This window comes from Lithobates pipiens, unplaced genomic scaffold, assembly GCF_037356315.1.
Source record: "Lithobates pipiens isolate NorthernLeopardFrog02 unplaced genomic scaffold, aLitPip1_a1.2 Scaffold_25, whole genome shotgun sequence".
Taxonomy (NCBI): domain Eukaryota; kingdom Metazoa; phylum Chordata; class Amphibia; order Anura; family Ranidae; genus Lithobates; species Lithobates pipiens.
Genome location: NW_027507787.1, coordinates 43,457,076 through 43,471,029, shown reverse-complemented (window position 1 = coordinate 43,471,029; position 13,954 = coordinate 43,457,076). Strand labels below are relative to the sequence as shown.

General features: G+C 42.6%; 1 protein-coding gene across 2 annotated transcripts in view; it reads left to right on the top strand.

Annotated features, from left to right (window-relative positions):
* ZFAND4 (zinc finger AN1-type containing 4) overlaps positions 1 to 13,954 on the top strand; it is a 49,507-nt gene that overhangs the window by 16,557 nt on the left and 18,996 nt on the right. For both annotated transcript variants that reach the window (XM_077454380.1, XM_077454382.1), the window contains 2 exons: positions 3,594 to 3,669; positions 3,762 to 3,829. In XM_077454380.1, coding sequence (XP_077310506.1) covers positions 3,594 to 3,669; positions 3,762 to 3,829 — 144 coding nt within the window. The remainder of the gene's footprint in view (positions 1 to 3,593; positions 3,670 to 3,761; positions 3,830 to 13,954) is intronic.

The window sequence follows — 13,954 nt, the reverse complement described above, 5'->3', positions numbered from 1 at the left end:
CAGGAAGCGTGAGGGAGGAAAGAAGGTATTGGGGCACAGAGGGAGGGGGATGAAAAGGGAAGGGAGAGTAGTGGGTGGGATGGGGCAGGGTGGAGGTGTTGCAGTACAAGCTGGAAGGGTCGGTGAATAGCGTCAGCAGGCTACAGACGTCCATCATGGCTATACTAGGGTTGCAGTAGTCTACTGTGTCACTTTCAAAGAGGGCTCGTCTCTCATCAGAGAAGGCAAATGTGTTCCAGAGTGTTCACGTTAATGGCGGGCTGTGAGGATCAGATCCTCCATTTTGTTGATTTCCTCCACTTTTTTGAACCATAGACCTATGGATGGGGGTTGTGTGGATTTCCAGCATAGAAGAATGCACGCCTTGGCCAGCCCGCTCTCTTCTTTGGGCAGTCGGATGTATATGGACTGCCATTTTGATCCGCTAGATGGAAGGGGAACTGTTTTTAGCATATCGGATTAGATGTCAGTGGTTGTAAACCGACACGTGTTTGTTTACACCTGCCACTCCATAGAGGGGAATGAAGGGTCCACCCGAAAAACTGACAGGCGGACCTATCGGTCCACTTGTGTGAAAGGGGCCTTGGGCTACTTAGTGTTTTGTATGAGAGCTGGTTTCCAATATTTATTCTGACCTGAGCTGTTTCCCTTCCAGTAATGGGAAATTCCTGTGCTGTCATTACAAAATACATACCTCCTACTGATTGGTTAACCTAGGTAGAATTGACAGCTGAGAAATGACTTAGGATTCACCTTGCTGACATACATAACCTGAGAATCGTGGTTTACTTGCTCTGACCGGAGACCAGGGAATGAAGATGGTACATGTTACATTCCGTGAGATACCCCAGTTTACATCTTGGGAAAGCTAATAGTTAAGAGGCATATCAGTAGATGTCTTTTGTTGGCTGAAAGATCTCAGCCTAGGACTGAGTGTATTATCAGGGCAGCATATTTCCTCATTTGTACTACTATACTTCATCTATACCTGTCTAATATTCAGTAGGATGTACACACTGGCATTTCCAGCTTACAAAGTGGTTCTTACACAGCGGGGAATAATAGTATGATTGGCAATGGTGAACCTGTTTTTATTGCTTTCATGAATTGCTTTTTTGGGATACAATTTGTAATTATGTTTGACAATTCATTAGAGGCTTGCTTGAAAAATCTCCTTTTTCATGTTAAGTTCTTCCTGTCTACTAACTTCTAAGGACTACATATCCCATGATACATTGCTGCCTGATTTTTGTACTGACCTCGCCTCCTGAAACTCCTCCTCTCAGCACTTCTGTAATTCAGAAGGCAGGCTCTGTGAAATGTGTGACACAGCAGTGCCTACTCACAGGGCATAGTGAATACACATCACAGAATTCAAGTACGGTAATTGCGTAGGGATCTTCAGAGTCAGTTTTTCGATACACTTCCTCTCTCACAGCCAAAACTGGAAGTGAGTGGAAATACCTGCAAAGTGAGGGAATGATTAGATATCACCAGAAGTGGCGTCCTCAATGGAAGATGTCCCCTCCTATTAGGCTAGTTTTTTCATGGGTCGGACTCTGCTAGTAGGCAAATAGCTTGTACGTGTCCACTCCACTTTTGCAGACACAGCCCACTGTCCTGTATGGGAGGTCGGATGTAAACAGATCGCCTGTCCATTTACACCTATTGGCCATCCGATCCGATCCAATCCTATCCTCTAAAAACAGAAAAATCTGTTCCCCATCCGTCTGTTGGCCATGTGCCAATAGAGATGGGGGGGGTTACCATTTGCATTATGCTACGTGTTGCACGCTAAATACAGATGTAACCCGATGTAAAAGGTGGATCCGCTTTTAAATTATGTTTAGGTATGCCGTTTGAATGGGAACTCATAACTTGCATACAGTGGTGGTTTTCTCAACTTCAGCTGCAAAAATTGAAAAACACTTCTAAGGATGGTGCGGGGGATATCTTGGTATGCAGCACTTTCCCTTATTGGTGATAAAGTTGCGTATAATACATTTTGCTATGGATCATCCTTGTTTGTAGTACAGAATAGGGCATGTTTAGCACATTAGTCTGAGCTGACATTTAGCAGGTAGGCTTGGCTGATCTGTTTACGTCCTTTTCTGTCACTATGTCCTTCTACAAGCGCTAATTATTGTATTGTCACTAGGGGACATGGTGTAAACAATACTTCCAGTAAGTCCACTTTCTTTCCCCCCTGCTGAGTTCCAGCCATTGATAAAACTCAACTATAACTGTGACATTTGTTAAAGGTCATTTTTGTTTTTTATTGTCCATGTCCTTCATTTGCACAATTAAATTTATTTTTGTGTTGCCGTTGAATTGTGGTAGTAGAAATTTTTCATCCAAACTACATTTTTGAGCAAACCCTATTTATTCCTTTGTGTAAAGGAGGTATAGGTGTAACATAACACAAGAACCTGGATTAAAGCCTAAAGAGGTCACCATATCTTACATCAAAGCATTAATCAATATCTAAAGCCTAGGGACTTTATTGCTAATAATCAAGCCAAACCACACAGCCATGCTTTGGTAACCCTTGCGAAGGGTGGGAGCATGACAAAACAGGTAAACCAATGTTTCAAGAGCATGGTGGTCACCGTGAAAAAGACCGCCTCTGGGCTCTTGAAACTTTTAGGGTAACGTTTTTATTGGTATGAGACTTCCGAAAAATTCTACTGACTGGACCTGATGTGGGGGCATATAGGCATAAGCAAGTCCGCTTACATCCACCCACCATAAGGATTATATGGGTCCAGGGAAAATTGGAACGTACAGGGATGTCACAAATTTGACATTGTACCACTCTGATCTTCCTTAGCAGGTCATGTGAAAGAGGCCTTCAAAAGTTTTGAAGCCTTTGGATCTTTTTAATTCCAAAGAACTAGTATATTTAGGGGGAATACTTTCATACTTCACGCATACCTACACAACCTTTGAGCACCACAAACAAAAAATGTAATTTAATAAATGTATAATATTCAAAGCAAACTCTCCTATCCAGCCATCTCTCCATGCTTAATTTCCCTGTGAAATCGCGTTGAAAAAAACCCCTAGCATTTCTGGCTGTGGCCATCTTGAATAAGGACAGATGATTCATGTAGCATTTACTTTCTGGAATCCATGTTTTCTTTAGCTGAAGCATGCAGGAGGGTGTACTTGGCTGTGAAACCCCCCCCCCCGCAAAGACTCCTGGGATGTGTTGCATCATTTGCCTAGGCCTGGAAATGGGAAGTAACTGAAGAAAGATATAAAAACAAGTTTAAAACGGGAAAGTATATCATATTCACTTATCTATTTACTAATGCTAACAGCATAAGGATTAAAATGGTCAGTGTTGATTGAAAGCCTGATGTTCCACTTTAAATACAGACTTCCCTTCAAAATCTTGGCGCAAAAAAGTTGCTTGATTAACATCTGGTCATCTCCCTGGGTGCTGCCAAAATATCTGCGGTTTCTGCACAGTATGCTACTTTTTTGTTATAATGTCCCAATTATCTTTTAAGGTTTGTAATTCAATATTTTTATTTATTTTTTATCCCTCCAGATAATAAATCTTGACTAATTGATGGTTTTATTTTCAGGTATTCCAATAACCCAGCAACACTTAATATGGAATAATATTGATCTCAAGGATGATGTTTGCCTAAATGATTACATGTAAGTATACTGAAATAATGTGTGCTGTCCATTTAATGGTGAAAGCTGTATTTTCTGTTGAATTAAACATGGAACTGTGTTTTCCTCCCAAGGATCTCGGAAGGCTGTACATTAAAGTTGGTGTTGGCAATGAGAGCAGGCCCAATTAACACTCGTAGAGGTATGTGCAGAAACTTCTATCTACTAATCTATTCTACATAAAACAATTGGTTCTGTAATAACTACTTAATGTACAGTAGTAGTAAAAAATCTGCCTGTTACAAATGCTAATTTTTGCAAAGTGCATCCCCCGAGAGGCCACTACACAACACATACTCTCCAATCGCGCTTCTTGCTGCCTCCCCACTGCAGGAATCCATCCTGGGTAGGCTCCCATGTCAGTTTACTTTAGGTGATGTTACCGTAAACGGGTAAAGTTTTATTGTGTTTCTTTCATGCTGCTGCACCATAGTAGAACACAGTCATTAAATTGGAACTTTGCTTCTTCTGAGCATCACAAAGCCAAAAATTATATTTTATTCATTTTTTATATTCAAAGCAAACGCACCCATCAATCCATGTCTCCATGCTTTATTATACTCGGAAATCTTTGAAAAACAACCCCCCTCATTTCTTGCCATGGCCTTCTTGAGTAAAGGCAGATGATTCATGTAGTATTTACTTCCTGGCAGCCATACAGGCAGGAGGGTGTGCTTGCCTGAGAAAACCCCTCTTGAAAGCTCCTGGGATGTAAGACATTTGCCCTGCCCTAGGCCTAGAAACCGGGAAGCAACTGAATAAATGTAGGGGGGGGAGTTTAAAACCAGTAAATATGATCTACTTTCCTGACTATTTACGAATGCTTGCAGCATAAGAATCAAAAATGTTCTATGTTGAGTTTAGAGTTCTTCCTTAACATGCATTGTGTAAAAAGCAGCTAGTCAATTTTAAATAGGCTACCTAGCACACCAAAAAAGATGCATATACTCCTTTTTTCTTTCTTTCCTTTCTTTCCTTTCTTTCCTTTCTTTCCATTCCTTCCTTCCTTCCTTCCTTCCTTCCTTCCTTCCTTCCTTCCTTCCTTCCTTTCCTTTCCTTTCCTTCCTTCCTTCCTTCCTTCCTTCCTTCCTTCCTTCCTTCCTTCCTTCCTTCCTTCCTTCCTTCCTTCCTTCCTTCCTTCCTTCCTTTCCTTTCCTTCCTTCCTTCCTTCCTTCCTTCCTTCCTTCCTTCCAGGAATAGTAGTGTGTTAGCATGCATTGTGTCTTGCAGCGCACATCCATTGGCAAGCTGTGTTGGAGTGCCATTTTATAATGAATAGCACTGCATCGCACTAGCTTGTATTGTTTTGCACATTCCCCTGAATAGCAGGAATGGGCCTATTGGCCTATATAAGGCTCAGTTCACAAAGCTTGCACACCAGGATGAGATTCTTTATTTTTTTTAAAAAAGGCATTTATTGCCTCATTGAGCCCAGTGGTGTTTGAACATTACAATCGCATTGCTATAATAAAAATCTTTATCCTTTTTTGCTAAGCTTTGCGAATTGATCCTGTAGTCTGTTATTGCATTATTGCAAGACAGGTGTGTGTATGTGGTGGGGTGTTTTTTATTTATTTATTTTTTTTTTTCTTCCCTTCTTGAGGTATACATATTATATCTTATCATTAGTAACAAATCAGTATATGCTATAAAACTATGGAGAAATGTGTTGAAAGTGATTGTAAAGGTGTGTTTTTTTCTTTTCTTTCTTTTCTTTTTCTTTTCTTTTCATAACAAACATGATATATTTATCTGCTCTGTGCAATGGCTTTGCACAGAGCAGCCCTGTTCCTCCTCTTCTCAGGTCGCCTGCCAGTGCTCCTGGCTCCTTCCTTTGGGGGGAGCTGTACACAGATGTTTGTTTTTATTTTATTTTTATACTTGAATGCACGCGGGTAGAAAATCTTCTGACTTTAGAACCACATTAAAGAATATGTGAACTTGCTATAAAAAAGCCACAGTAAAATGTAGGAGGAATTATTTAATCTCTACCATAATTCAGGGCTCAACAAACCCCAGGTCGCATTGGCGCCTGAGATAGACTGCAGCAGATGTCTTGTCCCTCCCTCACAAAGATGGAACCAGTTTTCCATTTTTTTTTTTCATTAAAATTCATTTTCAGTTTGCACTGCCACAGCCACCACACAACTGAAGGCCCCTTTCACATGAGCTGACTGATCAGGTCCACCTGTCCGTTTTTTCAGGCGAACCTGATCTGATCCTTCCGTCTCTTCTATGGACAGGCGGAATTCAGCGGACACATGTCCGCTGACGTCCATCGCCATTCGATCTGATCCGATCCTGTCCGCCAAAAACAGATGGATGGTGATCCTATTTTCCAGATCGGATGGCAATGGATAGGTGGTGCTTTTCCATTCGATTGCCCCAAAGAGGAGAGCATGATTTTGTCCATGTCTGCTCTGCATAGCGGAGCAGACACACACCTGGTATCATCATGTTCAATGGGGATTAGCGGAGAGAGCCCCTGCGGAGCAAGCTGATTCTGCTTAGCGGAGACGCTCGCGTGAAAGGGGCCTAAAGTAGCATGAGTCGCTGGATCTCCTATTGCCCCCCACCTTGCTGCACTGTCCTTCCCTAGTGAGCTGCGGCCCATCACCCCATCTAGCCCTGTATACACAGGCCGAATGCAATGCAACATCGGGCGGTTCAATGAAAACTTGCCGACATTTGGCCCGTGTGTATGGCAGCTGGTTCATCAGAAGCCGGTAAAACTGGAAAATCAGCAGCCGAGAGCGCTGACTTGTGTTCTGGGGGGCCGCCCCCCTGTCAAAACACAATAGCTAAGTGGGGGAGATCCCTGTACTAACACCCGTGTTTTTTTTTTTTTTTTGGGGGGGGGGGGGGGGCTTTACATGCATATGGTGGCCAGGTGCCTGACAGGCTGTGATGCTGTCTTTCTGCTTTGGGCCTGTTTTTTACTCGGGATGGTCCACATGCCTTCTGCTGCTTTGCGTAAAATGCCCCCACTATGTATCCCGGGCTCTACGAGCCTGGGATCGGCATAGCGTGTGCCGCAGGGTAGATCTTATTCCTGACTCAGAAGTGATGTGTATGACATCACTTCCGGATCCCTGTTCAGTTTCCCCGGCCAGCAAGGCTGAGAAAGAATGTAATGCAGTGCAATCTGCATTAAATTCAGTGGACCACATGGGAGACATGCACATGCATAACTTACAAACGCACGCGTTGTGGCATCTATGCATAAAAAATTTTTCATTGTGATACACGTTGCATATCGCCACGCACAAACTGGCTCCTAAGTTTTTTTAGCTGGCTCCTAGATTCGAAACAAATTTGTCAAGCCCTGCCATAATGATATTTAAAGGGGTACTACTGCCAAAGCTTGTTTGGCTGTATTTCTATGAATCCACAAGAGTGCAGTTTTGTTTTGCGCTCCTGTATCCCATTTTCGGCCTAGATCGGGCTGAAGTCCGCTTTCTGCTGAAGTCGGAGTCGGTCCAGTCTCAGGCGTCATCACAACCATGGAGTCTGGATATGCCTAGATCCCTGGACCTACACCCGGCTCAGCCTCTCGGTAAGCCTCCACAGCGCAACGCTTCAGTGAGCAAGGAGGGGGCAAAGTAGAGAGCTACTGACAGTCAGCAGCTCTCTGCTCGGCAAGCTGTGGGAACCGAGCGATCGGCGGTGTTCGATTAGTTCTCAGTGTTAGAGGCACCGGACTGATGCCGCATCCACCCAAGTATGAATCCAAAAAAAAAACATACTTCTCTTTTAAAGTAAAAAAAGGGTTTTTACTTTTTTTTTATTGTAGGGTCATGTGATGGCAAGCCTTCTCATAGGTTCCTGTTCTGTATATCAAGAAGAATGCATGTCAGTATGCGGGTGTGATGACATCGCATAAGCTTGGTGTTTACGGTTTGACAATAAGGGTCCTGCTGGGGGCTTCTGTCAATCAAGACAGGGCTGGGGTAGCTGTTTACATAGTATAGAAGTTACATGGAATCCTGTACCTCCAAAGCAGGAGGTACAAAGCTGACCCTGCCAGCATGGATGTGGTTCTGTGCTTGGCATGGTCAGATTAAACCTGGGTAAAGGTCAACTGGCAAGATAACCAGGTATTTGTCTTGAAAATAATGAATTAAGAGAGAAAAAGCTTTTTTTTATAAAAACATGCACCCAGTCACATCACTGAAATATTAAATTCTCGGTTAGCATATACTTTCAGACAGTCACTAACAAAACTTTCTACATGTTTCTGTCAAAGGTGGTCTTGTTAAAGCTTTAGGCTTTGCCTAATGACATACAAGATATTGTTTCATTATAGGTATTCCAGTTTATTTTGTGGTGCAGGAAAGCTTCCAGTTTAGAGGTATTTCAAGGGGTTAACAGTATAATGTGAAATTAATGAGGTCGAGTATTAATGTACTTGGCACTGGTGCTGCATCTCTGGGATTTGCCCAGCAATAATATTTGGCAGCATTTTGCATGTTGGTAAGGGAATCCTTTTTCCATTTGTGTGTAGCGCTGTTTAGTTTTCCAGACAGTTACATAAGCATTGTAAAGTGAGGCGCAAAATCTGTACAACAGTGAGGTTTTTAACAACCTACATCTAAACAAGCACAGCTAATATACCTATAAAGCAGATGTCGATAAATCCATGTAGAATTCAGGAGCTCTAGTGCAGAATTATATATGCCAAATAAATATGTGCGACTACGGCAGTAGTAAAGACTAGATGTCTAGCTGATTATTTTTTTTTTTTTTTTTTTAGTCCATTGGCTGTAATATTTAGTACCGCATTTAGTGAGTGTGCACACATTTCTTTATTGGTGTTAGTGTGTCAGATCAGATGCAACAACCAGTTTCTTCAGGCCGTGTGCATACAATATATAGCATATCGTATTTGTACCAGTCGTGTATACTACCTAACCCTTTAGATGATGTGGGATGCGCATATTTTTTATTGAGATTTTAATATGCAGTAAACTTCAAGTCAGACAACATTTAAAAAAAAACACACCTGTGACTAATACTGTAATCCTGCTAGAAATGATAAAAATCTGTCCCAGAGGCACCATGCGGCCCGAAATAGCGCTGGGCCTGGCTCCAAAATTCAGAGACCAGGTTTAGTTCTGTGGTGAGGTGCTATAATGTTGATATTCTGTCTTAATCGGCACATTACTTGGTGGGATTTGTTCAGCAGCCCCAGACTTTGTCAAGCATGGAAAATACAGCTCTGTTAGCAATAGGTAACCTTATAAATTGCCTCATTCACTCGGGCAAACTTTCATATATCTGTGCGAGGGGCGACGTTTGACCACACTGAATGCATCAGGTGTTCTATGCATCTGCCTGGTGGCAGTCCCATTGATGTCTATTGGAACGCAGCAGATGCAGGGATGCACAGATGTGCAGGCCATCCCATACATGTCTATTGGAACACAGCAGCTGTATGGACATCTATATGCTGTATGCACATTCAATATGACATCTGTGTGGGTGTGTGCCCCCACAGTCACTGTAAGAGTTGAGAGAGACGCATCCACACAGATGTCAAATTGGAAGCAGCGGCTGTGTCCCAGTAGGACTGGTTGGGCTCTGATGAAGAAGGCTTGCCAATTGAAATGTGTAAACCTTTGGATTCTATGAGGGCTTTCCACACCGCTGGCCGAACACTGTGGAATTTTGCGGTGGTCTCTTCTGCACCGTTTTAAATGCCTATGCTTGTTAAGTGTTTGTAAGTAGATTACATTTTATTACTCAATAAAAAATGGTTATGTTGGTAATGCACTAGGTCGGGGCACCCTTTCTTTTTTTGTTGAGACCAGAATAGGACTGGATGCATGGAAAACCTATGCATCCCTTGCAGGTAAACATGACTCTTTGCATGGATTAGTGCTTAAGTACGCTCATGTGAATGAGGCCTTAAGGCTTTCCAGGCTTTTATTCTAGGCACACTGGTTTTTCCAAGATATATATATTAATAAAACATTTTTAACTATTCTCCAAATAGTATTTAGCTGGCATTGACATTATCTTATCTCTAAGGGAAATGATCAAAACATGGGCTGTGGGGATACTTGGCGAACACTGCTTTTTGCCAATATGGAAGGGAAAAGGCAAGAGACCTTTCACAGCCCCTTAGGCCGCGTACACACGGGCGGACTGTTCGCCCAACTTTGTTCGTCAAACAGTCCGCTCAAAATTTGCATGAACGGACTTGACCACACACGATGAACGAACAGTCCGCTGAAAGCGTGCGCGATGACGTGAACGGCACGTACGACGGGACTAGAAATACGACGTCCAATACACTGCAATGCAACCTTCGCCGTGTAAATCCTTTCTGAGCATGCGCGAAACTTAGTTTGTCGAACAAGCCTACACACGAGCGGACTGTCCGCTGAAACCAAGTTTCAGCGGACTGTCTTACGGAAATTCCGAAAAACTTTGTTCGTCAGACTGTCCGCTGAAACTGTCCGCTGAAGCCCACAAACGAGCGGACTGTCCGCTGAAACACTGTTCAGCGGACAAAGTTGGGCAAACAGTCCGCCCGTGTGTACGCGGCCTTAGGCTTTGGCTCATTAGGCTGATGTGACATTGCACTAATAAATGAGTGTGTATGTTTGCAATGAAGTGCTGGTGATGTCTCCCCCTTCTCTCTCTTTTTTTTTTTTTTTTTTTTTTTTTTTTTTCTCTTGTTTGATTTTCAGAAAGTTCTCTTCTATACTAGCCTGGAGTATATACGTAAAGAATTTGGTCAACTTCTTCATGTATGAAATGATTGACTGACTGCTTTGCCCTCTTCAGTGCATTTCAGACTTTTCCTGGAATTTACACGTAATGGATAGAAGTCGGCCAATTTCTTCATGTATAAAATGACTGACTGCTTTGCCCCAATGAAAACCGTAGATCTCCTCTTTATAGGCCTACCAGTTGATGTATGTAGACGTCCGGAAAAGTTGTTCCCATGTCTAGACAAAGAGTGCTGCTTAGTATCTGTTGAAATGAAGGTGATTGACACCCTGCCAAAGCTAGACCTTTACAGCTGAATCAAAGAAACATAGTGATTTGTATCCTTGGCCATTAGAATATATAAGAAAAGCAGTAGAGGGGTCTCCTGAGAATCTCAAATCTTACTTTGCAGTCCACATATGGTGGGGGAAGTTACACCTACTCGCTCTCTTTAGTGCTTAATTTTGTTTTGTTCTCCACTTTTCCTCTTGTTCCTCTTCACCCTTGTCACCAAATACTTATGATATGACCACTAATTCTAAATAAATACAATCCTTGCTTGCTATTTTCATTGGCTTTGTTGTATTGTTCTTATAAAGGTATTAAACTGATGCAAATTCTCTGTGTTCTAGCCATACTTTATTCCTCACCCAAGTTGGAAATTACTAAAAAGGCTCATTGTACATTGGCCATTTTTCAGATTGTGTTTAGCATTATACTCTTTTTATTATTTTCTCTTATTTTCTTGTTTTAGTACCCATAAAAGTACCATGATCCTAATTGAAACTTTTTTTTTTTAAATGAGCATGTCTATGAAACAGTCTGCCCAGAGAGTTATACAGTATGTAGTGTGACGGGCATGGCATCAAACCATGGCCGCCTTCACCAACTTGTGGCAAATGACTGGTCAAACTCGCACTGCTCTATCACTGATATACATTGGCCTTTAGTAAATAACCCCCAATGACACTCTCGGCCTCACCTTGCACAAAGATTTTCTAGCTTGCGGGACTGCAATCAAATGCCAGCAGACTGTAATCGTACCTGGGTTTGGTTAACTAAGCAATTTAACCCTTTCTACACCAATTTTAATCACTGCCATCAGATATTTTTATTGTAAAATCTCAAACATTCACACTAAGGCCTCTTGCACACCGCAGCCTGAAAATGCTCAATACAGCTTCTTCTTTTTTTAGAAAAATCTGCATTTTTGGTCAGTAATTTAACCACTTAAGGGCCGCCGTATTGCCATTGTACGTCATCACAATGGCACAGGCAGGCACAATGACGTAGATGTACGTGCCTGCCTTCCAGCGGGTGGGGGGTCCGATCGGACCCCCTCCCGCTGGATACGACGGTCCGGTTCGCTCCAGGAGCGTTCCGTGATGAGGGGATGGCCGTTGGTTTTCGGCCACCCCCTGTGGATCGCTCCTGGCCAATGAGAAGCTTCCTCCCACTGTGTATTGTTTACACAGGAAGGAGGAAGCTCGCAAATTGCACAGATTTGACCATTGACATTGTCAATGCGAGAACAAGTTTCCACGCATGCACGGAAATTTGTGCTGACGCATGTGCTTGAAAATGTGTGAAAATACATATCGTATGCAAGAGGCCTAACAATTATGACTTATAATAAATGTCTGTAATGCCCACCGTCACCTCAGTCAGGACTATCCAGAGATTTACTATATAGTAATGCTCCTAAAAGGGACTGGAACTCTTTAAGTTCTGAGTTTTTAGTGTGCTTCGTTCATTCATGCTCCCACGGGGACACCAATGATGGGGGCACTATTGCTCCCACAGGGACACCAATGATGGGACACTATTGCTTCCAAAGGGACACCAATGATGGGGCACTATTGCTCCCACGGGGACACCAATGATGGGGCACTATTGCTCCCACGGGGACACCAATGATGGGGCACAATTGCTCCCACGGGGACACCAATGATGGGGCACTATTGCTCCCACGGGGACACCAATGATGGGGCACTATTGCTCCCACGGGGACACCAATGATGGGGCATTATTACCGACACAGGACATTTTCTACCCCTACTAGCCACAGTTCAGTCCCTCTAAAGTCTGAAAGTGAATAATCTGGCCCTTTGTTTAGAAAGTTTAGCCACTTCCCACCCCCACGCCATCATATGATATCGCAGACTTTGTTGATGTTTGAATGATGCCTGCATTTATAGGCATCATTCCAGTATCCTCTTTTACAGCTGGCGATTCCCAGCACCATAAAAACAATCGTAGCGGCTGTTCAGTGGTTTGATTTTATAGGCGGCGGAAGGGACATTCTCCCCCCGGGCCGCCCTCTGGTGCTTCTACCGGCTCACCCGTGCGATCGGTGAACCAGAGAAGGAATCAGCCAGCGCCGGAAGTTGATCCTAGAGAATCTGGCAGGCCAGATGGTCTCCGGAAGTCTCTGTCCCTTTTGGAGGCTGGGTGCAATGTTATGACGTCATGTCCAACCTCTGCATTTGAAAAGCTTTCCAGCCTAGAGGTGAAATCTGGGGACTTTATAAACCCCAGATCTTGCTATGAATAGAACCTGTTATGCCCTATTCCTATTACAAGGGATGTTTAAATTCCTTGTAATAGGAATAAAAGTGATTTAAAATAAAAAAAGGGTAAAAATAGAAAAAATAAAAGTAAAATGAACAATTTTTTTTTTTTTTTTAAGAGCCCCTGTCCCTGCGTGCTCACTCGCAAAAACGAACGCATACGTAGATCGTGCCCACATATGTTAACCGGGTTCAAACCACACATGTGACGTATCACTGCGAATGTTAGAGCGAGAGCAATAATTCTATCCCAAGACCTCCTCTGTAACTCTCAACAGGTAACCTGTAAATATTTTTTAAAGCGCCTATGAAGATTTTTTTGATGCCATTCCATGAGTGTGCGCAATTTTAAAGCATGACATGTTAGGTATTTATCTATTCGGCGTAACATCATCTTTGCAATTATGCAAAAAAATTGGCTAACTTTACTGTTTATTTTTTTTTATTTTTTATTTTTTTTCCATGAAACTGTTTTCTAGCAAGAAATTATGATTTTTACATGTAGTAGAGAAGTGTCAGAATTGGCCTGGTAGGCAAGTGGTTAAAGGGGTTTTAAAGGCTGGTGTTTTTTTTTTTTTTTTTCTCCATCTTATGCATTTAAGGTGAAAAATTTATGTCATGTAACCAAGCACCCCTCCCCGCCTTTCTTGTGATTTTTATCTTGGGGGAATTGAAATTTTTACCCTTGGTCTATATTAGCAGCTAATATTTTAGTGGTATTTTATTGTGCTGATTTGTTTTCTTTTGAGTTTTCCTTGTACAGTGGAGAGAAGTATGAGATTTTTGTTATTTAGGGGGAAAAAAAAAAAAAGCAGTGTTCAAAGTCCCCTTTTAAGACTGGATTTTACATGTGATGCTGAGCCTTCATGAGTGAAGGAACTGAAATCCAATGAATGAAAGGGGTGGCTCATGGATGGTCGGGCTCGGGGGGGGTAGATAACGCTGGATGTCCTCCAGACAGAAAATGAGTCGGGTTTTAT